The sequence below is a fragment of the Balaenoptera borealis genome (assembly GCF_965194805.1).
Source record: "Balaenoptera borealis genome assembly, chromosome: 11".
NCBI classification, from domain to species: domain Eukaryota; kingdom Metazoa; phylum Chordata; class Mammalia; order Artiodactyla; family Balaenopteridae; genus Balaenoptera; species Balaenoptera borealis.
In genome coordinates, this window is record NC_138868.1 from 100,640,994 (window position 1) to 100,667,820 (window position 26,827).

Consider the following 26,827-nt stretch of genomic DNA (forward strand, 5'->3'; position numbering starts at 1 on the left):
TGATTAGAGTCTAATAATTTCTCCTCTTACACTGCAGCACTTTTGGTGATCCTATAAGGAAACAAATAATCTTCTCTAAAGTTAGTCATCTCTCACTTTCCGGTATTTTCTTCTATCTATCACTCTAGAGGGAACAAAATCAAAGGACTTTCTTCGGATTTTCTTCTGATGGTCAAATTCACTAGAACAGTGGTTCCCAAACTTTATCAAACATGGGAATCAATCCAGGGTTTGTTAAACCCAGCTTCCTGGGGTCCTCCCAGAGCTTCTAATCTAGCAGGTCTGAGGCGGCTCCCAAGAACTTGTGTTTCCAGGAAACTCTAAATTTGTTGGACACTGCTGGTTGGACTTTGAGAACCACTCCTCTGAGGCTTCCAGAAGGTTTATTTACAAGTGTGACCACTGCAATTCATATTTAGAAAAGCTAACAACGACAAAAATAAAAACCACACACGCGCGCAAAAGCAAACCTCTAGGAATCTACAGATACTCCCGTTTAGTCTGCATAGATCTGCTTTATCTGTACTACGAAAAGGTTTCTGGCATTTCAACACCTACCTAAACTGGTTCAGCCAAATTCTAGCCATTCAGTGTTATAGAAAAGAGCAGGCTGGGGTTGAGAAATACGTATTACCAAGTTGTCTAACAAGTATTGGCGCCTCCTTCTCTTAAGTAGAAAATGCTTCCAACATGCATTTCAAAAGAAGTATCATCTAGTTCCCTCAAGGCAGAGCAAGGATTGTTTGCATAAATAACGTAAACCTGCTCCGTACAAGACTTTGAGCTACACACACCAGCGCCAGTGAAAAAGCAAAGAAACAAATACAACCTGAAACTCCACCCTGCACCACCTTAGTACCTAAATCAGGTCCTCTCCTCTCTTCAGTCCCTGGGAACGAAGGGGGCGTGTTGGAGCGCGCGGCGCCCACGTGACCGCCGAGAGCCCCTCGCGGCCAAGTCACGCGATCTGCCGTCATATCGGCTTATGCCGCCGGCCTCTGATTGGTTGGCGGCGCCGGTCGCCCTGAGCGTGGGGTCAGGCTACGCCCTTCCAGACCTTGCTTGCTTGCTGACAGACGCGGTCCAGTAGCTGGAGCGGTTGGGGCCCCGCAGGAATCGAGTCGGCAGCCGGCGGCGGACCCTCTCTAGGTAGGGATGACAGGGGGGCGGGGAAAGGAGGGAATACACCTGAGCTGGAAGCGACAGAAGAGGAGGAAAAGGGGGTGGAGAGACTAAGGCAAGACGCAGGTGGGGAAGTTGAGAGTGCGTCTGCCCCCTTCTTCAGCTTCCCGCAGGCGTTCGTTGACTGCCTCCTAGATGTAAGGCACTAGGCAGACTCTGGGGTTCTGTCTGCGAAACTTGACCTGAGGACTCCTGCGCTGACCGTTAGCAGAGACGGCCAGGTAGCCGGATGTCCTGAAAACAATTGGCGAGGCGGCGGCTGTGATGGGGAGCGTGCGGGGCGCAGGGCACGCGCGCTGGCCGGGGCTGGCGGGAGGCTGGTTGCCGCCAGAGACCTCCAGATTAGGGGCCTCTGCCCGGACAGAGGCGGGGTATGTCAGGGCACAGGGAGAGGTGAAAGAAACAGACATGTGCATGGGCCTGAAAAAAATGAAATGTTTGATGTTGGCTATTGGGGATCTCTTATCCAAGGCAAGTTTGTCCACTGAACACTAATAAAGCATTTTGCGACGGATTTCCCTCTGTTCTTGGGGGGATTTTTTTTTTCTTTCAAGCAGCAAAGGAATTAGGTTGAAGCAAGCCCCAGTTACAGCAGTGTACTTAGGATGGAGGGACAAGCCACGGTTTGAGAAGACAAGAAGGGAAGGGAAATAACCTATTAGTTTAGCATCCTAATAGGAAGAATCATGTCTGCTAGCATCCCTGTGTAACAGCAGAGCAAATTTGGAGGTGGTATAGGAGATAGTTTACAAACTGGAAAGTTTGTGGTAGCCAAACCACCTGTCTTTATATCACCTGTAGGTGATATAACTTTATAACTACCTGTAGGTTACCTGTCTTTATATCACCATTGATTTTTTTCTTTTTAAGTTTCTAATGATAGGCACCTAAAAATAAATACATGACCCTTGCTCGTTTACAGAGTGCTTTCCCATTCATTATGTAATATAATTAACATGGGATAATCAGAATTCCGCATCTGCATGCCTACACCTAGATATTACAATGTAGTAGCTAGGAGAACAGGCTCTGGAATATACATCCCAGCTGTTACTTGTTATTTGTTACTGTTACATTAGTTAACAACTTATTTAAATATTCCTGCCTTCATTTTCCCTATCTTTAAAATGGGGGTTATAGAAGTATCTACCTCATAGAGTTGTGAGAATCAAGCGAGGTGATACATAAAAAGTGCTTTTTAAGTAATACCTGGTTGTCAATAAATGTTAGCTATTATACTAACAGTATATTATCTATACTTTTAAAGTAAAGCAGAATGACTCAAGTCATTTTAAGCCTAATTGTATTTTGTTGATAAGTATGTTTTAAGAAAAGGTTTCTTTGTTTCAGCCAAAGTAAAATAATGTAAGTTTCTATTTGTTAGGGGTACTTAACTTAGGGTCTGTAGAGCCCCTGACTTTAGTGGATATAAACCCTTTAAAATTATATGCAAAATGGGCTTCCCTGGTGGCGCAGTGGTTGAGAATCCACCTGCCAATGCAGGGGACACAGGTTCGAGCCCTGGTCCCAGAAGATCCCACATGCCGTGGAGCAACTAAGCCCACGTGCCACAACTACTGAGCCTGTGTTCTAGAGCCCATGAGCCACAACTACTGAGCCCACGTGCCTCAACTACTGAAGCCTGCATGCTCTAGGGCCTGCGTGCCGCAACTACTGAGCCCACATGCTGCAACTACTGAAGCCCGTGCACCTAGAGCCCATGCTTCACAACTACAACAAGAGAAGCCACCACAATGCATAGCCCGAGCACTGCAACAAAGAGTAGCCCCCACTCGCTGCAACCAGAGAAAGCCCACGCACAGCAACGAAGACCAACGCAGCCAAAAAATTAAAAATTTAAAAAAAAAATTCTGTGCAAAAGTATGTGAGCTTGTAGAGTCATTGCGAATTTAAAAATTTAAGGAGCTGAAGAGATACTAATGAAGAAGCAGTAGAACTTGGTTCAAGTCTGTGGATTTTGCAACTAGCCAGGGAGTGACTGAATCCCTTCTCCAGCATTTGTTTACTTGATGACTCTGGGAATTTTCTGTGTCCAGCTTTCTTATAAGACAAGAATAATGCTAGTACCTGACTTTTAGGGTATATCTTGAGAGTGTTAAATGAGTTAATATTTACAGTACCTCATATACAGTAAATATTGATATTAGAAATGAACTTATTTCTTTAAAACATCAAATGACATCTTTTTCTACTATAGGTTAAAGTGATTTTGACCCAGCTTTGGTTCCTGTAACAGTAGTAGTAATAGCTCCTATTTGTTGATGAGCTTCCCTGTGTCAGATAGTACCACACCACTATGTACTTCGTCTCTAAATCTTAGAACAATTCTATAAAGTAGATATGCTTTCTCCATTTCACAGATGTGGGTTTGAATATAAACTTCAAAGTTGAATTGCAGTTTTGAAATCATAATTGTTAGTGATTTCAAACTTTTTTAATGTTAGATGTCAGAAATTACAGCAATATATTTGTGAGTACCTAATTACTACATCCCACAGATAGAATTAATTGAAACCAAAATCTGAAAACACTTAAAAACAGGTTTCATCTCACAGTATCTCAACTGCCTCCAGATGGACGGAGGTTCATTCCCTCCTCCCTTCTAGGTGCTGGTTTACTGTCACAGCAGTTATGTACAGGGCATATGCAAATCAACACAACTCGCATGGTCTTCAGTTAAAAGCAAAATTAAAGAGTTTTTTATGATTAAGGACTGAGATCTTATTAAAGTTTTCACTTACATCGGATATTAAAGGTTGAATAAAGACGATTCATGGTTAATGTTTGAGTTATTTTTGGCTACACGGTGCTGTCCCAAATACTATATGGAATTATGGCTGTTGGCACTATAGGTAACATGCAAGACTAGTTCACCAACTCTTACCAACCTTTAGTGGTATAGCAATATTCTTTTGAATTGTTGGGTTCTTCTTCATTGTTTATGTTTCTGGTATTACTTTATGTATGTGACCTGCTGCTGCATCCCTTATGGCTTCAACTGTTGCGATACTACTAGGCTCCCTTTTGAACTTCAGATTCATATTTGCATGTAGTCTACTGCTTTCGCCTAGGAGCCCAGGTGAGCCACAGCAATTAGACTTAAGACCCAAACTAGGGACTTCCCTGGTGGCACAGTGGTTAAGAATCTGCCTGCCAATGCATGGGACACGGGTTCGAGCCCTGGTCAGGGAAGATCCCACAGGCCACGGAGCAACTAAGCCTGTGCACTGCAACTACTGAGCCCACGTGCCACAACTGTTGAAGCCCATGCACCTAGAGCCCCTGCTCCACAGCAGGAGGAGCCACCACAATGAGAAGCCCGTGCACCGCAATGAAGAGTAGCCCCCGCTCGCCGCAACTAAAGAAAGCCCACGCGCAGCAACGAAGACCCAACTCAGCCAAAATAAATAAATTAATTAAATTTTTTTTAAGAAGACCCAAACTGAACCCATCATTCCTCGCACCCTCAAAGTCCCTGTTGCACCCAAGTCTGCTAGCTCCACAGTGTTCCCTATTTTGATTATCATAGCATCACCATCCATTCAGGCAAGGTAAAATCTCACAATCAACATAGATTTCTTTCTTTCTTTTTTTTAATTGAAGTATAGTTGATTTACAATGTTTTGTTAGTTTCTGGTGTACAGCAAAGTGATTTAGTTATACATATGTATATTCTTTTTCATATTCTTTTCCATTATGGTTTATTACAGGATATTGAATATAGTTCCCTGTGCTATACAGTAGGAGCTTGTTGTTTATCCAGTCTATATATAGTAGTTTGCATCTGCTAGTACCAAATTCCCACTAGATTTTTTCTTCTTTCACACTCCAGTATCTAATCAGTTAATCAAGCCCCATGGGTTATCTTACTTGCTAAGTCTCTGATGAATGTGTCTATTCTCACAGCTATTGCCTGAGGTCAGGCGGTCATCTTCTCTAAGTTAGTCTACCTCAGGAGCAACCTAGACTCCCTGCTTCCCATCAGTACGATATATTCCTAATGGGCCACATCCCTTGAACCATGAATGGACCATGACCTTTCCATGCCTTTGCAGTTGTTATTTCTACTTGAAATAGCTATTCCTAACCTTATTTTTTTTTCTGGTAATGTCCTTCAAAGCCCAAATCAAAATTCTTCACTATACAGCCTTCTGTTGTAAGCTGAGGTAGCTGTGTTGTCTTTTCTGATTTCACACAATTTGCATATATATACCTTTATTATAGCACTTGTCATATTGATGTAACTATTCATTTCTGTAGTTGCCTTACCTTGAAGGTGGATTTAGACTATATCTTTTTAATCTTTGTATGCTCATCACCTAGTGCAGTGCTTGATAATTGTTGTTTGAGTGAATTAGCAATACATGATGAAGGATGTATGTCAATATCTGCATTAGTTGAGTAAAAATTTCTTTCCATGTCAATGTGAGAAAAAATGCTTGCAACTCATATCACAAACAAGGGGCTAAACACCCTAATAAATAAAGAGCTTCTAGAATTTGATTTTAAGAGACTAAAAACCCAGTGGCAATTTTCAGACTGGTTTTTTGTTATTGTTGTTGTTGTTCAAAAGTTTTAATTATAGATGAGAGGTGTTTGGAATACAGGACACATTTCCCACTACAAACAGTGCAGTGAAGAAGGAGGAAGTAGATCATAAATGATAAGAGTCAGTGGTCAGCTCACAGAAGCTGACCATGAAGTTGTGGAACTAGATTCAGGATCATGAATATAGAATCGACTAAAGTTTTTCAAAGTTTAAGCATCTGGAACAGGAGTTGGCAAACTTTCCTTTTAAAGGGCTAGATAATAAACATTTTAGGCTTTGTGAGCCATGCTGTCTATTGCTGTGACTCAGCCTTGACTTTGTAGTACAGAGAAGCAGCCATAGACAACATAGACACATCTGGACATAGCTGTGTTCCAACACAGCTTCTTTACAGAAACAGGCCCTGGGTTCGGCCCATGGGCCACAGTTTGCCAGCCCCTGACTGGGGTGGCGAGGAGGGGGAGGTGAGGAATAAATGTATTCTAGTTGTCACTGCCAAGAATACATCTCCCTTTGTTCTGTCAATGAGAGTTAGGGTTAGTCACGAGAATAGATAGTCCCTGACTTCTTTGGTTACAGTCACAGAATAGATACCTTTTAGGGAATTCATCTTAAGTCTCAGCATTGAAGCAAAAATCTCTGAAATATGAGTCCTTTTAGGAGAAAGATGCTGCTGAAACTTGCAGCTGAAGGGGTAAACCATTTGCCTGAGTACCTAGTGCCCTGTGTTCCACATCTTTACTATTTGCCATGTTTACTCTTGCCATATCCTATGGCAATAGGACATGGTGGAAGAGAACACTAAGGTGCAATTAGATCTTGACTTATGCTACCTTTCAGCTTGACCTTGGAGAAGAAACTTCCTGGGCCTCAGTTTCTCTAACTGAACTTCAGTGTCGCTATGTATTATATCAAGAGACTGAACTAGAGATGACATTGAAGATCCTTCTGGCTCTAGAGATGGCATTTAGTGAATTCTGGTAGCAGCAGACTTGTACTACATATACTTATGAAGGCAGGAACTTCATATATAGTGTTTCTGAAAATTTTTTGCTTTGAGAAATGTCAACATGGGTAAATAATTGTTGTACATGTTTATCCTTTAGGGGCTAAGATGGATCTTGTACTCAATGCTGCAGATTATTATTTTTTTACACCATACGTATATCCAGCCACATGGCCAGAGGACAGCATCTTCCGACAAGCTGTCAGTCTCCTGATTATAACAAATCTCGGTGCTTATATCCTTTATTTCTTATTTGCAACGCTGAGTTATTATTTTGTCTATGATCATTCATTAATGAAACACCCACAATTTTTAAAGGTAAGTGATTTTCTTACCTATTTTTTAATTATTACAGTAAAAATGACAATGTGTATTTGTGAGATTTTCAGATTAAACTGGTTTTAATCTTTTTAGAGTTTCTGAAAACAGCCCCAAATGGGTTAGATATTTTTGGAAAGGCTAATCCCCTCTCTGTTTTCTTTAATTTAAACGGATAAGTAAGCTGTACTTTTTTTTTTTTTAAGTTTTTTTTGAGGGTTTTTTTTTAAAATTTATTTATTTTTGGCTGCATTGGGTCTTCGTTGCTGCACGCGGGCTTTCTCTAGTTGCGGCGAGCGGGGGCTACTGTTAGTTGTGGTGCGCTGGCTTCGCATTGTGGTGGCTTCTCTTGTTGCAGAGCACGGGCTCTAGGCACGTGGGCTTCAGTAGTTGTGGCACACGGGCTCAGTAGTTGTGGCTTGTGGGCTCTAGAGCTCAGGCTCAGTAGTTGTGGCGCACGGGCTTAGTTGCTCTGCGGCGTGTGGGATCTTCCCGGACCAGGGCTCGAACCCGTGTCCCCTGCGTTGGCAGGCGGATTCTTAACCACTGCGCCGCCAGGGAAGCCCCTACTTTTTTTTTTTTTTTAACTGTAAGCCTGGTCTTGCTAGATACATAGACAAGAATTTCTTTGCTGATAGTAATGAATAAATAAATGTATACATTTGTGTAATTGTTTTGATATTTGACTTTCACAAACTGAAATTTGCTTTTACTATGTATATATTTTTTGACCAGATAATCCAAACTCAGTAGATTCAGACTTGTGTACAATCACTTTTCTATTTCAGTTATTTGTATTTGTCAGTCACTACAAGGACTGAAAAAAAATAGAGAGGGTTGGGTATGAAAGTTAATTATGAAAGAAATGATTATTCTCTAAATAGAACTTTGGAATAGAGATTTTGTGGGAAGGAAAAAAAGTTTCAGAATTTAAAATATTTGTTGCATTTGCTTCCTACAAAAGAAATGTTTTTCTTACACACCGACGCCCACATAGTAACACTTCAGTAGAAGCAATTTGGAGGTAAGCTCCTTCATATAAAAGAGATTTTAAAAATCCAGTCCAGAACAATTTTATGCTAGTTTTGTTTACCATAGATTTTATGGTTTGTAAGTATTGGAAACTTCATTTTCAGAACCAAGTCTATCGAGAGATTATGCATTCTGTCCAGTCAGTGCCATGGATAAGCATCCCCACGGTCTCAGTGTTCCTGCTAGAGGTGAGAGGTTACAGCAAACTATATGACAGCATAGAGGAGTTTCCATACGGTGAGTATATAGTGTAAATGTCGGGAACAGATGGGTTTCTCTAAAGAACCAAATCTGCTTCTTTAAAGTCTTTGCTGTAGATGAAATTGTGCCCAGGGGAAGATTGGCATGATCAGAGCTAGAGCCTTGAATTTGTTTCCTATTATCTTTATTGAATTCAAACATCTGACAAAAAAGCTCAAGTAGTACATGATATTTATAAAAAATCAGAAAACACCGATTTTTTAAAAATAAATCCATCATTCTGCTACCTGGAAACTGTAACTCTTTTGATGTATATTCTTTCACTTTTCTATGCCTGTAATACTTCGTTATTTACATTACAAAATTGAAACCCTTACTATGCATACTGGTTTGAACTCTGATTTTTTTCTCTTTGCAGTGTTTATGCCCATATTTTCATGTCAATAAATATTGACATTATACAGTATATATTTATAGTATTGCATTGTATAGATATCCATAGTTTATTTAAATGATCCATAATTTTTAGACCTTTAGATTGTTCTTGGTTTTCTATTATAAACAGTACTACAGTAACTAAACTAAAATTTTGTGAAATTCTGGAATTATTTCATCAAGATACATTTCTAGTATCTAGTATTAGAAAGTAAGAATCATAGTTAACATTTATTGTTGATATGTACCAGCGTCAGTTCTAAGCTTTTCACGTGTTACCAATCCATTTTATTCTATTAATTCTATGAGGTAGGCACTATTATGATGCTCCTTTTATAGGTGAGTAAATTAAGTGTACAGAGAATTTCAGTAACTTGCCAAGCTCACTTAACAAATAAGTGGTGGATCTGGGGCTGGAATCCAAGCTTGCTGGTGTCAGCACCCCTGCTCTCTAAGTAAGAGGTTAGCTATTTAAAGGAGGGAACAAAAATTACACACCAGGGTGCTGAATTGGCTCAGCCTTGGAAAGTGGATCAAAATATGAATAAAAATAAAAGGAGAGAGGGCATTCTAGATAGTTTGAGTAAAAGTATAGAGGTAAGACTTTGAAGATGTTGGGAGGATATTGAGTGAACCAGCCTGGTTAGTACACGAGCATATGAGGTTGGAAAGATCAGAAGGGGTTGGGTTATGGAGTAAATGCTAGGCTTACAGTATTTCAAGGGAAAATAAAATTCTAAGCAGGGGAGGTAATATGTAAAGATATGTTTTATGAAGATTAATATGAAGAAAAAATAAATAGCATTATTCTCCAGCATTTAAATGATAAAGATGCCATAGGGGTTTACTCTTTCTGTTTCATAAATATCCTCATAGTTTAATGAAGAAATATTGTAGGTGGGACTCTTCAAGTTTTTATGAGAGGGAAATGAGCAGATCCCAGAGAGTCAAGGGAGATGGAGGTTGTGATGTACTGAATTAACCAAAGCAGATAGTTAACAGGGTTTAGGTCTAGGATCAAATTTTGTCTTCTTAGATGGACATGTCAAAAGTAAACTCTGATCCTTGGAGCTGAATCTTGATTCTGCCATATCCTGTTGTCTCTTGTAGGCTGGTTTCGGTTAATTGCTAGTGTACTGTCCTTTCTCTTTTTCACTGACATGCTGATCTACTGGATTCACAGAGGCCTTCATCATAGACTTGTATATAAGGTAATAAGGTAGAGTCATTTGTAGGGGAAGAGAGAAAATACACATTTCAGCAATGTATAATTATAAATCCTGTCTCTGTTTTCAAGAATTTCTTCTAACTTATTAAATACCTAAGTAGCCTTAGTCATGACAGGTACAAGGTACATTTTGTTTGTATCCTTCTTTATGGGTCTGGAGGGGCTGTGTTAAAATCTTACTGTCTTGGGGTAAAGAAGAGGAGGGAATTTTATAAAGTAATTGGCTAAATTCGAAGGGATTTTTTTAGTTAGGTCATTTCTCACACCATGAGCATGAAAAGCTAAGTCAGTTGTTGCACTGGGTAAAGCCTGTGGCATTAATGTGGTCTTCTTTTCTTCTGTAGCACTTACACAAACCTCATCATATCTGGAAGATTCCAACTCCATTTGCAAGTCATGCTTTTCATCCTCTGGATGGTTTCCTTCAGGGTCTACCTTACCACATATACCCATTTATCTTCCCATTACACAAGGTAGTTTATTTAGGTTTGTACGTCCTGGTCAATATCTGGACAATTTCTATTCATGATGGTGATTTTCGTGTTCCCCATATCTTCAGGCCATTTATTAATGGCTCAGCTCATCATACAGACCACCACATGCTCTTTGACTATAACTATGGACAGTATTTCACATTGTGGGATAGAATTGGAGGCTCATTCAAAAATCCCTCCTCCTTTGAAGGGAATGGACCACTTAATTATGTGAAGAAGATGACAGAAGAAAAGCGCAACAGCCATACAGTAAGTGGTTGTAACAATGAAAAATTACTCAATGGAGACTTTACAAAGGCTGAGTAGATTATTGCCCAATTATTAAATATTTTTAACCAAGGAAAATAATCTACAGCCAGGACGCATAGCAAGTGAAAATCAGTATTATGGGTACAGGTGAGGAACGACCATAATGGTAGAACAAGGGAACATGCCTTGAGCACCATGACTTTAACCTCGTGCTCAAAATACTGAATGTTGGTCTAAGGGAGAAGTTGTGTCTTTCCAGCCAGTAGATCTGTAATTTGTATAGCCTCAACAACAGTTTTTTAAAAGGTAGAGGATAAATTATTGAGGGGACTAGGTTATGTCCTTTTGCCTTAATTCATCCATATTCATTAAGTAAAATTCATTGTGCTTAATGATATCAAGACTAAACACCATAACAAAGAAGTACTAATATGAAGATGGTTCCTTGTTTCAGGAATGATTAAGTACTCAGAATTGGTATGGTAACATCTACTTGTACTTTGTGGAAGTGGAAAAATCAGTGTGAAAAAAAATCGTGATATAATGTATTAGTAGCTCAGTGACCTGATTAATAGCAGGTGTTATAAGATTATTGTCTTCCTACACATAGAAAACTTATTCTCTGGAGACATTGTCAACTGTTGTGTTTTACTGATGAACAAATAAATTGGAATTTTAGAAAATATTCATACTACCATGATTTAATACAGATCTGGGATTATTTAAAGATTTTGATGGTTATTGTTTTCAACCATTATTTAATAAGTGTAAAATTATATGACCCTGATTATATTTAGAAAGGGAAATTTGATGCCCAAATAATATATTAGACACCATTGGTTTTTTAATTAAATTGATGCACTGCACTTTTGGTATGTTTCAAAGTTACAATCCTGTGATTTTCTATAAAAGGAAATAATTGCCAAATATTTAGGCCTATCACTGAAGATTAGTTTTGAAATCTTATTTCCCCTCCTCTTTCTTCATTTTTCCCCACTCCCTCTGCAAAAATATTTAACAAATACTTTCATAAAGAAATGTCATGTGTTGTAACATAAATATGTTGGGAAAACATGGTTTCCAAAGGCATTCTCTAAGCTGTTTATGTAAAATCAATAAAAGTTGATTGACTATTATTAAAGTGTATCAGTTAAATAATGTAACAGCACAAAGTATTCTTTACAAATTTTATGTCAATCTGAAACCACAGAAATGATGTGGGTTGTCAAAACTTTTAGAATATCTCCAAATGTTTGATATCAAGGGGAGAAAGAGAGAAGGGAGTATCACTGTCTTTTTATATTTCACATCTTTTATTAGATTTGAGTGTTTTAGCAAGAGACCAGTCATAAAAGTTAATGCTTGGAATCCAGAAGAAAATGTTGTTTCTGTTTGAGTTCCTGTTACAGTGTTGCTTTACTTAAACATACCAGTATACCAGTTAGTATTTTGTAACTGGTCAGTGCAGCTAAGTGCTTTTCACTAATCCCCCGTGGTCCCTGTGCTCCACTCTGCCCAAGAGAAAGAAGGAAATTAAGAAGAAGTAAACTTTGTTTCCCATAAAAATGAAAGCTAATATTTATTGAGCTTTTACTCTTGATAAGGCATTGTTGAAAGTCCTTGACATAAGGACAATGGGACCCAGTTGTGTAACTTTTCCGAGGTTATTTCTCTCTCATGTAAAGTCCAGTGTGGATGTTTCAGGTCAGTGGACAGTTTTCCACAGTCATCTGAGACCCAGGCTCCTTCCACCTGAGAGCTCTGCCGTCCTCCCAGTTTACAGCGTCTTCTCTGTTGAAGGAGCCTGTAGGGGAAGAGGGGAAAGTGCATGTGGAAAATTTGTATGGGTCAGGCCAGGATAGTTGTACATATCCCTCGCCCATGTTCCTTTGGACAAAACTTAGTTGTATGGCCTATCTAACTGGAGTAGATTCTGGGAAATGTGTCCAACTATGTCCCTGGGAGGACAGGGTAACCAGTTGCTTGACCAGCTAGCCATTTTGCCATTACTGTATAATTTATTTCCCTCTTTTTGAGGGTCCCAGTAAAGGTATTGAAGGGATGAATGAGCTCAAAAGTATTTCAAGTTATCCATGCACTGGATGTCTTAGTGCTCTTAATTCCATAACGTCAATTATGAGTGTTAAAGTTTCCTTAGATTCTTAATATTGTGTAGCTAATAGAAAAGAAAGGATATAATTGGGGTGAGGGAAGCTTCCTCAGAGGTCTTAGTAGTAATCAAACTAGTCTCTGTCCTCCCTCCTTTTTTAAGTGCTAATCTTATTAAGCAGTATTATGTTAAGTAGTCTGACCATCTTTTTGGTACCACCACATCGTCCTGTTCTCCATTAGAGGAATTCACAGCATTTATGGAAGTGAGGACCTAAATTCCTTCCCACGGGAATATCAAGTGAAAGACGTTCCCCCTCGACATTCAGACCTCCTATAGTTATAGAAAGAGAAAATCAAGATTACATTTTCCACTGTTATGGTAAGAATTGGGAAATGGATGGAGGCAGTACAGAGCACATTTGAAAAACCCAAAGACTTGGGACCTTCAAGATGGCGGAGGAGTAAGACATGGAGATCATCTTCCTCCCCACAAATGCATCAAAACTACATCTACATGTGGAACAACTCCTACAGAACACCTGCTGAATGCTGGCAGAAGACCTCAGACTTCCCAAAAGGCAAGAAAATCCCCACGTACCTGAGTAGGGCAAAAGAAAAAAAACAGAGACAAAAGAATAGGGATGGGACTTGCACCTCTGGGAGGGAACTGTGAAGGAGGAAAATTTTCCACACACTAGGAAGCCCCTTCACTGGCAGAGATGGGGGGAGGCGAGGGGGGGAAGCTTCAGAGCCACAGAGGAGAGCGCAGCAACAGGGGTGCAGAGGGCAAAGCAGAGAGATGCCCACACAGAGGATCAGTGCTGACCAGCACTCACCAGCCCGAGAGGCTTGTCTGCTCACCCACCGGGGCAGGTGGGGGCTGGGAGCTGAGGCTCAGGCTTTGGAGGTCAGATCCCAGGGAAAGGACTGGGGTTGGCTGTGTGAAGACAGCCTGAAGGGGGCTAGTGTACCACAGCTACCCGGGAGGGAGTCTGGGAAAAAGTCTGGACCTGCTGAAGAGGCAAGAGACCATTGTTTTGGGGTGCGTGAGGAGAGGGGGTTCCTGCACTGTGTGCCCACAGAAGGCAGAGCACTGCCTAAGCAAGCTCCAGAGAGGGGTGTGAGCCATGGCTATCAGCTCAGACCCCAGAGACAGGCATGAACCACTAATGCTGCTGCTGCTGCCACAAAGAATGCTGTGTGCAAGTACAGGTCACTACACACACACACAGATGCACACGCCCCCCCCCAGGAGCCTGTGAAGCATGCCACTGCCAGGGTCCCAAGATCCAGGGACAACTTCCCCAGGAGAACACACAGCGCGCCTCAGGCTGTTGCACAGTCACGCTGGCCTCTACCACCGCAGGCTTGCGCTGCGTTCCAATTATGACTACCGTACCCCTCCCTCTCTCTGGCCTGAGAGGGCAAGAGCCCCCTGATAAGCCACTGCTTTAACCCCCTCCTGTCTGGGCGGGGAACAGATGCCTGGGGGTGACCTACACGCAGAGGTGGGGCCAAAACAAAAGCTAAACCCCAGGAGCTGTGTGAACAAAGAAGAGAAAGGGAAATTTCTCCCAGCAGCCTCAGTAGCAGTGGATTACATCCCCACAATCAACTAGATAAACCCTGCATCTGTGGAATACCTGAATAGACAACGAATGTTCCCAAATTTGAGGCAGTGGATTTTGGGAGCAACTGTAGACTTGGGGTTTGCTGTCTGCAACTAATTTGTTTCTGATTTTTATGTTTATCTTTGTTTTTAATGCTTGTTAGCATTGGTGGATTTGTTTATCGGTTTGGCTGCTCTCTTCTTTTCTTTAATTTAAAAAGTATTTTATTTTATTTACTTTATTTTATTATTATTTTTCTTCTGAGCTGTGTGGCTGACAGGGTCTTGGTGCTCTGGCCCGGTGTCAGGCCTGAGCCTCCAAAGTGGGAGAGCCGAGTCCAGGACATTGGACCACCAGAGACCCCCCCAGCCCCACGTAATATCAATCAACAAGAGCTCTCCCAGAGATCTCCGTCGCAAAACTAAGACTCACCTCCACCCGACGGCCAGCAAGCTCCAGTGCTGGATGCCCCATGCCAAACAGCTAGCAAGGCAGGAACACAACTGCACCCATTAGCAGAGAGGCTACCTAAAATCATACTAAATTCACAAACACCCCAAAACACACCACTGGACGTGGCCCTGCCAACCAGAAAGACAAGGTCCAGTCTCACCCAGCAGAACACAAGCAGCAGTACCCTCCACCAGAAAGCCTACACAAACCACTGAACCAACCTCAACCACTGGGGGCAGACACCAAAAACAATGGGAACTACGACTTTGCAGGCTGCGAAAAGGTGACCCCAAACACAGTAAGTTAAACAAAATGAGAAGACAGAGAAATATGCAGTAGATAAATGAGCAAGGTAAAAACCCACCAGACTAAACAAATGAAGAGGTAATAAGCAGTCTACCTGAAAAAGAATTCAGAATAATGTTAGTAAAGATGATCCAAAATCTTGGAAATAGAATACAGAAAATACAAGAAACGTTTAACAAGGACCTAGAAGAACTAAAGAGCAAACAAACAGTGATGAACAACACAATAAGTGAAATTAAAATTTTTCTAGAAGGAATCAATAGCAGAATAACTGAGGCAGAAGAAAGGATAAGTGACCTGAAAGATATAATAGTGGAAATAACTGCCACACAGCAGAATAAAGAAAAAAGAATGAAAAGAATTGAGGACAGGGCTTCCCTGGTGGCGCAGTGGTTGAGAATCTGCCTGCCAATGCAGGAGACACGGGTTCGAGCCCTGGTCTGGGAAGATCCCACATGCCGCGGAGCAACTGGGCCCGTGAGCCACGACTGCTGAGCCTGCGCGTCTGGGGCCTGTGCTCTGCAACAAGAGAGGCCACGATAGTGAGGGGCCCGCGCACCACGATAAAGAGTGGCCCCCGCTTGCCACAACTAGAGAGGGCCCTCGCACAGAAACTAAGACCCAACACAGCCAAAAATACATAAATAGATAAATTTCTTAAAAAAAAAAAAAAAAAAGAGGACAGTCTCAGAGACCTCTGGGACAACATTAAACACACCAACATTCAAATTATAGGGGTCCCAGAGAAGAAGAAAAAAAGAAAGTGTCTGAGAAAATATTTGAAGAGACTATAGTTGAAAACTTCCCTGACATGGGAAAGGAAATAGTCAATCAAGTCCAGGAAGCGCAGAGAGTTCCATACAGCATAAATCCAAGGAGAAACATGCCAAGACACATATCAAACTATCAAAAATTAAATACAAAGAAAAAAATATTAAAAGCAGCAAGGGGAAAGCAACAAATAACATACAAGGGAATCCCCATAAGGTTAACAGCTGATCTTTCAGCAGAAACTCTGCAAGCCAGAAGAGGGTGGCAGGACATATTTAACGTGATGAAAAGGAAAAACCTACAACCAAGACTACTCTACCCAGCAAGGATCTCATTCAGATTTGACGGAGAAATTAAAACCTTTACAGACAAGCAAAAGCTAAGAGAATTCAGCACCACCAAACCAGCTTTACAACAAATGCTAAAGGAACTTCTCTAGGCAGGAAACACAAGAGAAGGAAACGACCTACAATAACAAACACAGAACAATTAAGAAAATGGTCATAGGAACCTACATATCGATAACTCTCTTAAATGTAAATGGATTAAGTGCTCCAACCAAAAGACATAGACTGGCTGAATGGATACAAAAACAAGACCCATATATATGCTGTCTACAAGAGACCCACTTCAGACCTAGGGACGCATACAGACAAAGTGCGGGGATGGAAAAAGATATTCCATGCAAATGGAAATCAAAAGAAAGCTGGAGTAGCAATTCTCATATCAGACAAAACAGACCTTAAAATAAAGACTATTACAAGTGACAAAGAAGGACACTACATAATGATCAAGGGATCAATCCAAGAAGAAGATATAACAATTTTAAATATTTATGCATCCAGCATAGGAGCACCTCAATATATGAGGCAAATGCTAACAGCCATAAAAGGGGAAATCGAGAGTAACACAATCATAGTAGGGGACTTTAACACCCCACTTTCACCAATGGACAGATCATCCAAAATGAAAATAAATAAGGAAACACAAGCTTTAAATGACACATTAGATAAGATGGACTTAATTGATATTTATAGGACATTCCGTCCCAAAACAGCAGAATACACTTCTTTCTCAAGTGCTCAGGGAACATGCTCCAGGATAGATCATATCTTGGGTCACAAATCAAGCCTCGGTAAATTTAAGAAAATTGAAATATCAAGTATCTTTTCTGACCACAATGCTATGAGACTAGATATCAGGAAAAAATAGAAATATGAACAGACCAATCACAAGCATTGAAATTGAAACTGCGATTAAAAATCTTCCAACAAACAAAAGCCCAGGACCAGATGGCTTCACAGGCAAATTCTATCAAACATGTAGAGAAGAGCTAACACCTACCCTTCTCAAACTCTTCCAAAATGTAGCAGAGGGAGGAACACTCCCAAACTCATTCTACGAGGCCACCATCACCCTCATACCAAAACCAGACAAAGAGGTCACAAAAAAAGAAATCTACAGGCCAATATCACTGGTGAACATAGATGCAAAAATCCTCAACGAAATACTTGCAAACAGAATCCAATAGCACATTAAGAGGATTGTACACCATGATCAAGTGGGGTTTATCCCAGGAATGTAAGGATTCTTCAATATATGCAAATCAATCAATGTGCTACCCCATATTAACAAATTGAAGGATAAAAACTGTATGATAATCTCAGTAGATGCAGAAAAAGCTTTTGACAAAATTCAACACCCATTTATGATAAAAAAAAACTCTCCAGAAAGTAGGCATAGACGGAACCTACCTCAACGTAATAAAGGCCATGTAAGACAAACCCACAGCAAACATCATTCTCAAAGCTGAAAAACTGAAACCATTTCCTCTAAGATCAGGTACAAGACAAGGTTGCCCACTCTCACCACTGGAAGTTTTAGCCACAGCAATCAGAGAAGAAAAAGAAATAAAAGGAATCCAAATAAGAAAAGAAGTAAAACTGTCACTGTTTGCAGATGACATGATACTATACATAGAGAATCCTAAAGATGCTACCAGAAAACTACTTGAGCTAATCAATGAATTTGGTAAAGTAGTAGGATACAAAATTTATGCACAGAAATCTCTTGCTTTCCTATACACTAATGATGAAAAATCTCAAAGAAAAATTAAGGAAACACTTCCATTTACCATTGCAACAAAAAGAATAAAATACCTAGGAATAAACCTACTTAAGGAGACAAAAGACCTGTAGGCAGAAAACTATAAGACACTGATGAAAGAAATTAAAGATCATACAAACAGATGGAGAGATATACTATGTTCTTGGTTTGGAACAATCAACATTGTGAAAATGACTATACTGCCCAAAGCAATCTACAGATTCAGTGCAATCCCTATCAAACTACCAATGGCATTTTTCACAGAACTAGAACAAAAAATTTCACAATTTGTATGGAAACACAGAAGACCCTGAATAGCCAAAGCAATCTTGAGAAAGAAAAACGGAGCTGGAGGAATCAAGTTCCCTGACTTCAGACTATACTACAAAGCTACAGTAATCAAGACAATATGGTACTGGCACAAAAACAGAAAGATAGATTAATGGAACAGGATAGAAAGCCCAGAGATAAACCCATGCACATATGGTCACCTTATCTTTGATAAAGTAGACAAGAATATACAATGGAGAAAAGACAGCCCCTTCAATAAGTGGTGCTGGGAAAACTGGACAGCTACATGTAAAAGAATGAAATTGGAATACTCCCTAACACCATACACAAAAATAAACTCAAAATGGATTAAAGACCTAAATGTAAGGCCAGACACTATAAAACTCTTAGAGGAAAAAATAGGCAGAACACTCTATGACATAAATCACAGCAAGATCCTTTTTGACCTACCTCCTATAGAAATGGAAATAAAAACAAAAATAAACAAATGGGACCTAATGAAACTTAAAAAATTTTGCACAACAAAGGAAACCATAAACAAGACGAAAAGACAACCCTCAGAATGGGAGAAAATATTTGCAAATGAAGAAACTGACAAAGGATTAATCTCCAAAATTTATAAGCAGCTCATGCAGCTCAATATCAAAAAAACAAACAATCCAGTCCAAAAATGGGCAGAAAACCTAAATAGACATTTCTCCAAAGAAGATATACAGATTGCCAACAAACACATGAAATGATGCTCAACATCACTAATCTTTAGAGAAATGCAAATCAAAACCACAATGAGATATCACCTCACACTGGTCAGAATGGCCATCATCAAAAAACCTCCAAGCAATAAATGCTGGAGAGGGTATGGAGAAAAGGTAACCCTCCTGGAGTGTTGGTGGGAATGTAAATTGGTACAGTCACTATGGAGAACGGTATGGAGGTTCCTTAAAAAACTAAAAAAAGAACTACCATATGACCCAGCAATACCACTACTGGGCATATACCCAGAGAAAACCATGATTCAAAAAGAGACATGTACCACAATGTTCATTGCAGCTCCATTTACAATAGCCAGGACATGGAAGCAACCTAAGTGTCCATCAACAGATAAATGGATAAAGAAGAAGTGGCACATATATACAATGGAATATTACTCAGCCATAAAAAGAAACGAAACTGAGTTATTTGTAGTAAGGTGGATGGACCTAGAGCCTGTCTTACAGAGTGAAGTAAGTCCAAAAGAGAAAAACAAATACCGTATGCTAACACATATATATGGAATCTAAAAAAAAAAAAATGGTCCTGATGAACCTAGGGGCAGGACAGGAATAAAGACACAGATGTAGAGAATGGACTTGAAGACAGGGGGAGTGGGAAGGGTAAGCTGGGACGAAGCTATTTTTGTTTGTATTATTGATTTTTAAGAATTCTTAATATATTGGCACAAATCCTTTGTCAGATATATATATATGATGTTAATTCCCATCTGTGGCTTCCCTTTTCATTTCCTTAATTGTGTTTTGATAAGGAAAATTATTTAATTTTGATTAAGACCAATTTTTCAGTTTTTGTCTTTCACAATATTACATTTTATGTCCTATCTAAGAAGTCTTTGCCTATCCCAATGCAAGACTGGAATTTGGGGGGGGGGGTATTTTTGATAATAAATTCAAACTCTTAATAGACACAGGCTTTTCATTCTTCCTCTTCTGTTTTGATACACTGCTTTTCAAGAAATTTGTTCATTTCATTTATCAAATTTATTGCCATAAACGTTGTTTGCGACGGTCCCCTATTACCCTTTCATTGCCAATAGGATGGGTAGTGATGTTTCTTTTTTAATTCCTGATATTGACAATTTGTGTTTTCTTCTTTTTCTTAATCAGTATTGCTGAGGGAATAAGAATCTTATCGATCTCCTTTAAAGAACCAACTTCTGACTTTGCTGATTTTTCTCCATTGCTTCTCTTCAATTTCATTAATTTCTGCCTCTATCTTTTTATTTCCTTTTCTTTATTTTGAGTTTATCTCTTTTTTACCCCCAGCTTCTTTCTTCTTTTAAGAGTTTTTGATGTGGACCATTTTTAAAGTCTATATTGAATTTGTTACAATATTGCTTCTGTTTTATGTTTCGGTTTTTTGGCCACGAGGCATATGGGATCTCAACTCCCCGGCCAGGGATTGAACCCACACCCCCTGTGTTGGAAGGAGAAGTCTTAACCACTGGACCGCCAGGGAAGTCCCATCCCCTAACTTCTTAATGTAGAAACTGACATCATTGGTTCATTTTTACCCTTTATGAACATAAACATTTAAATTCACAAAATTCCCTCTAAAGACTGCTGTGACTGTATCCCACAAATTTCGATATGTTGTGTTTTCATTATTACTCAGTTCAAAGTATTTTCTATTTTCAATGAGATTGAGTAACTGCTTTGTGCAATACCTGTGCACAGCCCTTTACATGCATTATCTCATTTAATTTTCGCCAGATTGGCACCAGTCCTGGAATGCCACAGGCCAGGCAGCTAGCTGGGTGGGGACACGACCCCACCTACCAGCAGGCCAGCTGCCTTAGAATCCCTTGAGCCGCCAGCTGCCCTGGGACCCAGCCCAGGGCTCCATTGGGCCCAGGACCTGGCCCCAACCACCAGCAGGCCAACACTAGCCCTGGGACCCAAACTCAACCACCAGTGGGTGGACACCAGCCCCAGAAGCCCCTGGGCCACACCTCACCCCCCCACCAGCAGGCCAACACTAGCTCTGGGACCACCGTGGCTCTGCCAGCTTTGTCAGGACCTAATGTACTCACTAATGGGCTGTCACTAGCCCCAGGACTCCCTGGTCTTAGCCCCACCCACTTGCAGCCAACTTCAACCCTGGGACTCCCCCAGGGCCCTGCAGCCAGAGACAGTGGAATCTGGTTCCACCCCCCACAGGGTCAGCACTAACCCTGTGTCCCCCTGGGCCCCAGTGGGTGGACATCAGCTCTGGGTCCCCCACCCAGCAGCCAAAGACCCCAGGACCCAACTCCACCCATCAGTAGGCAAGCACTAGCCTCTGGACCTAGCCGCACCCACCGAGTGAGGTGAGCACCAGCCTGGTGGGCACCAGCCTCAGGAGCATGGAGCTCTGGCCCTACCCACCAGTGGGCTGACACTCGACCCAGGACCATCATGGCACTGCAGCCAGCCACGTTAAGAATCAGGCCCATGCAGCAGCAGACCAGCAACAAAAGTGGGACTCCTTTGGCTGTGCAGGGTTAGGGTTAGGATCTGGCCACACCCCACAGAGACCAGCAGCCTCCACACAAGGCAAAGCCTGGAAACCAACCAGACCAGGGGCCAGCAACACCTGCCAGTGTGGCCACAGTCGTCAGCCAGTCACAACAGCAGAACCCAAGCAGCCCTCATAGATGGCACCTCTAAAGCATATGGCTCTGGTAACCAGAGGGGAGTGTACTGCTGGGCCTCATAGGACGTCTCCTACAGAGGGGACTTCTCCAAGACTAGGGAAATGCAACCCACCTACCAAATACATAGAAACAAAGACAGTGAATTAGGCAAAATATGATGACAGATGAATATGTTCCAAACAAAAGAACAAGATAAAACCACAGAAGAAGGACTAAGTGAAGTAGAGATAAGCAATCTACCTGACAAAGAGTTTAAGGTAATGATGAAAAAGATGCTCAAAGAATCGGGAGATGAATGCATGAACAGAGTGAGAAGTTAGAAGTTTTTAACAAAGAGTTAGAAAATATAAAGAAGACCCAAACAGAACTGAACAATACAATAACTGAAATTAAAAATACACTAGAAGGAATCAACAGTAGATTAGATGATACAGAGGAATGGATCAGTGAACTGGAAGACAGAATAGTGAAAATCACTGAAGCTAAACATAAAAAAAGAAAAAAGAATAAAAAAACTTGAGGACAGTCTAATTAAAGAGACTAGGACAACATCAAGAGTATGAACATTCACATTATGTGAGGTCCCAGAAGGAGAAGAGAGAGAGAAAGGGGCAGAGAACATATATTGAAGACTTCCCTCACCTGGGAAAGGAAACATCCAGGTCCAGGAAGCACAAAGTGACCCAAACAAGATCACCTCAAAGAGGAACACACCAAGACACATTGTAATTAAAATGGCAAAAATTAAAGCTAAAGAGAGAATATTAAAAGCAGCAAGGGGAAAGCAATGAGTTATATACAAGGGAACACCCATAGGGCTATCATCTGACTTTTCAGCAAAAACTCTGCAGGCCACAAGGGAGTGACATGATATATTTAAAGTGATAAAAAGGAAAAAGCTACAACTAAGAATACTCTACATGGCAAGGCTTTCAATCAGATTTGAAGGAGAGATCAAAAGTTTTACTGATAAGCAAAAGCTAAAAGAGTTCAGCACCACCAAACCAGCTCTACAAGAAATGTTAAAGGGACTTACCTAAGTGGAAAATAAAAGGCCACACCTAGAAATATGAAAAATACAAAGAGATAAGATAAATTATTCAATGTCACATTGAGAGTTTGTAGGCTGGAATGATAACTCTGGTGAGAAGGTTAAGAGAAAGACAAAATATCATAAATTGGGTGTTCAAATTCCCTCTAAAGCAACTATGCTAATGATATCATGTAGGGCAACTCCAATTGTAAACTTTTTTTGCGGTGCTGCAGTTGTGGGAAAAGTAATGCCTTGATTTATTTATTGGGCTGTTATGGGTAGTTCTTATAAAATTCTATTGTTCGAAGTCCCATTCTACAGGAAATTAAGGCATTTGCTCATCAGACTTCTGGATTAAGAGCTGACCTGGGAAGTTTCCACCCCCTTAGGGGTGCCAAGCTTCCAGCTGCTTGAGTAGCAATTAGAAATTAGGTGCTTCTTCTCCTGTACCCATAGTAGCACTATTCACAATAGCCAGGACATGGAAACAACCTAAATGTTCATTGACAGATGAATGGATAAAGAAGATGTGGTACATATATACAATGGAATACTACTCAGCCATAAAAAGGAATGAAATAATGCCATTTGCAGCAACTTGGATGGACCTAGAGATGATCATACTAAATTAAGTAAGTCAGAGGGAAAAAGACAAGTACCGTGTGATGTCACTTATATGTGGAATCTAAAATATGACACAAATGAACTTATGTATGAAACAGAGGCAGACTCACAGACATGGAGAACAGACATATGGTTGCCAGTGGGGAGACGGGGTAGAAGAGGGATGGATTGGGAGTTTGGGGTTGACAGATGCAAACTAGTATATATACAATGGATAAACAAGGTCTTACTGTATAGCACAGGGAAATATATTCAATATCCTGTGATAAACCATAATGGAAGAGAATATAAAAAACAATGTATATATATGTATAACTGAATCACTTTCTTGTACAGCAGAAATTAACACAATGTAAATCAACTATACTTCAATTAAAAAATAAGTAAATAAAAACTAAAAAATAAAATAAAATGAGGAATAGAAAAAAAAAGAAATTAGGTGCTTCTTGATAGAGAAAGGTCTATGGGGCCAACCTTAGAACTTGGTCAGGATGAAGGATGAGGATTCAAAGGGTTAAGGAAATGTTTTCTCTCTTCCTCCTCCTGTTTCTCAGCAATTCAGTCCTGCAGGTCAGGTAGGGTCGAGGAGGGAAGACCCCATGTCGGGGACAGTCTGGTTGCAGGCACTGGAGTTCCAGAAGGTTGAGGAGTGCTTTGTGGTCCCTGCGTGGTTCAGTATATGCATTACACTTCAAAATAAGGTTTCAGAAGATATTTGATTGATGTTTTTTTAATAAAAATAGTGAATGAAGAACTCACGGGGTGTTGTTTTAGAGAAGGTGGTCGAGGAAGCCCTCTCTGAGGAGATGACATTTGAGCAGAGACCTGGATGTAGAGAGAGAGCGAGCAAAGCCATGTGGTGTCTGGAGAAGAGCCTTCAGGGCAGGTCTTTGGTGTGACCTGAGCCTGGGGAGAGGTGGCAAGTTTATAGAACTGGGAAGAAGTTTATAAGGGCAGAGGTAAGGAAGTGAGGAGGCCAGAAGAGGGGCAAGGTGCATCCAGGTGGTCTGTAATACATAGGAGTGAGGACCAGGGCCTGTGAGCGAAAGGAGAAAGAATTTGAGGTATAATGTTTGATGACAGCACTGCGGGGTTGGATCAGTCTCAGAAGTAGAGAAATCTTCACACCTCTGTCTTATCGGTAGTCAAACACCTTGGTCTTGGCTTGGGTCACTGAATAACCATGGTCAGCTAACTCACCGGTCCAGGTGTTTGTTCCTCACTTGTCAAAGGAAGGGTCAAACCTTCAATCTCTTCCTTTTCTCATGAAATGGTCTTACCTAATACACATTAAATATATGAATGAATGTTGATAACCGTGCAAAACACAGATATGAAAGTTACAGTTGCTTTGAAAGGCTGGACTAAATGTAAATATAATTTGGGGAGAATTTTCTTTGTCACAGACTCTGCAATTATGTTCTTTCCAGTGGGTTTTTTCTCCCCTATTTTGTTCTGTTGTTTTTTCTGGCTGAGGCTGAACAGTTGCTGGGATCTGACTGTAGGTGGAGCAGTTATACTTCTCCCCACGTTATAGCAGGCAAAGCAGGCAGGAGCACCCACCCTTCGTGTCTAGACAGAGGACGTGCGTGGAATCATAAAATCTCTGGACAAGAGGGCTCTTGAAAGGTCATCTACTCCCTCATGTCTTTAGAAAATCCTGCTGCTCAACCAGCCAGGTGATGATGCACCCTCCCTGCTGTGTTCCGTTTAACTGCATTTAAAGCTCCACTGTTCCATTCCCAGTCATGTATTTTAGGATCAACAACAAAACACACCAAAAACACAACCTCCAATTAAAATCCAGCGTGTACCTGTGCGTATGTCCCTTCCCAGTGGGACTACATACCCCTCTTGGTGCTGCTGGAGATCAGGGTGGCTCTCTCCATTCTGATGGTTTACTAAGTGTCATCTCTGGATTCTCATGAAACAGTTTGTTTATCTTAGATTGAGATTTCCCAGTATTTTGGGTCCTGCTATAGAAAGGGAAAAATTCAGGCAAATATATGTACAAAATGGTAAAATCTGAAAATCAGTGGGGCAAGATCTGGACAGAAGCAACATCCCCACAGGGCCCCAGGAAGACCCCATCCCATCACTTGTCACTCACCCAGAAGCAGGCATATGAAAAGATTTTTTTTCAACTCTGTGAAACTACTGTGGTCCTAGAAGTGTTTCTATGAAGTCAATGTCTGTGTATCTAATCCTGTTTCTCCATTAGAAATCACAGGGTTTCCCCCTCTTTTGAAAAAATCTAGGTCTAAGAGTTAATACAGCCACATTTAAGGGTATCTTAAATATTTTTTAAATATTTAAGGGACAATGTTTTCATGATCAGCTATTAATCATAATACTCCAAGTAGGTTACAGAGAATATGTGCAAACCACTCAGCAAGACTAAAGGGAAAGAAAGCCAGTAGTTATTTAAATCAGATGTTAGACACCTTCTCAGTTAAACTCTCACCAAGTCTTCTACAGCAGGAGAGTAGCACAGCTGCCTTCGGTGTTGCCACCTTTTCCTCCCCAGTTTTATTCAAGTGCTTAATTGTTTTGCATGAACAGATTGCTTTAGGAGCACAGTTGATTTGCAGATGGGAGAACACAAGGCCCATCTTCCTGAAGGGATGTGAAAAGTCTCAAATATGTTCAGATAATGCTATTATTATTTAGGTAAATTTGTTCATTCAACTAGAACATAGTTGTGAGCACCTAATGTATATTGGGCATTGGGCTAAGAGGTGGGATAGAGCAGTGAACAATTAAACACGAACGTCATAAAGATATAGTGAATATTTTTATAGGAAAGGTACAGAAGTCAGCAGGACCTAACCTAGCCTGGAGGTGAGGACAGGTCTCCCAAAAGGATGCTGCACTTAACCAGAGACCTGAAGGTGACAGGTGGGTGGACCATTAGAGAAGGGCTCCAAGTAGAAAGAACTGGATGGAGAAAGGTTGAGAGTTGAAAGAGCGTGGACCATTAGAAACTGTGAAGGTTAGGTCTAGCACAGCCAGAATGTAGAATTCCAGGAGGACACTGGAAAGAGACTGAGGCTGGAGTATAAGGTAAGACCAAATCCTGGGGGGCTTTTCTGACCAGCAAAGAGTTTTGATTTTATCCTAAAAGCAATGGAACACATTGATGAGTGTATTCAGTGAAGTGATAGGATAAGATCTGTGTATGACAAATATGCTGCCTGCTGTGTGAATGAAAGGGTGACAGGGGGATATAGATTTGAAAACAGCATAGAGATGTTAATAAAAGCCATGAGAGAGATGGCCCAGAGAGTGGGTGTTGAGTGAGAAAAGGGCCAAGGACGGGATCCTAAAGGATATTTGAAGGACAAGCAGAAGAAGAAGCAGAAGCAGAAGCAGGAATGGGAGTGGGGGCAGGGGGTGG

At 40.8% G+C, this 26,827-nt stretch overlaps 1 protein-coding gene and 2 long non-coding RNA genes across 4 annotated transcripts in view; 1 reads left to right on the top strand and 2 right to left on the bottom strand.

Annotated features, from left to right (window-relative positions):
* The window catches only part of LOC309604868, a 100,213-nt gene extending 99,261 nt beyond the window's left edge, over positions 1 to 952 (bottom strand). Inside the window, exon 1 of one of the 2 annotated variants that reach the window (XR_014231099.1) lies at positions 860 to 952. This is a non-coding gene — a long non-coding RNA (uncharacterized lncRNA). The remainder of the gene's footprint in view (positions 1 to 859) is intronic. The other variant, XR_014231100.1, reaches the window with a different exon arrangement.
* Positions 953 to 1,019: 67 nt separating this feature from the next.
* Positions 1,020 to 22,482, top strand: SC5D (sterol-C5-desaturase). Its single transcript, XM_082339844.1, has 5 exons — positions 1,020 to 1,149; positions 6,859 to 7,076; positions 8,213 to 8,345; positions 9,855 to 9,955; positions 10,317 to 22,482. The coding sequence occupies exons 2-5, from the start codon at positions 6,867 to 6,869 to the stop codon at positions 10,770 to 10,772; spliced, it is 900 nt and encodes a 299-aa protein (XP_082195970.1). The 5' UTR covers positions 1,020 to 1,149; positions 6,859 to 6,866; the 3' UTR covers positions 10,773 to 22,482.
* LOC309604870 lies at positions 22,465 to 26,827 on the bottom strand. Its single transcript, XR_014231105.1, has 2 exons — positions 23,905 to 26,827; positions 22,465 to 22,834 (listed from the first exon to the last, which is right to left on the bottom strand). It is a non-coding gene; the product is annotated as an uncharacterized lncRNA (long non-coding RNA).

Excerpts from the sequence above, each read along its gene's own strand:
- SC5D (XM_082339844.1), top strand. The coding sequence starts at position 6,867 with ATGGATCTTGTACTCAATGCTGCAGATTATTATTTTTTTACACCATAC. Across the intron at positions 8,346-9,854 it reads CATAGAGGAGTTTCCATACG|GCTGGTTTCGGTTAATTGCT; the intron begins GTGAGTATATAG and ends TGTCTCTTGTAG. Across the intron at positions 9,956-10,316 it reads ATCATAGACTTGTATATAAG|CACTTACACAAACCTCATCA; the intron begins GTAATAAGGTAG and ends TTTCTTCTGTAG.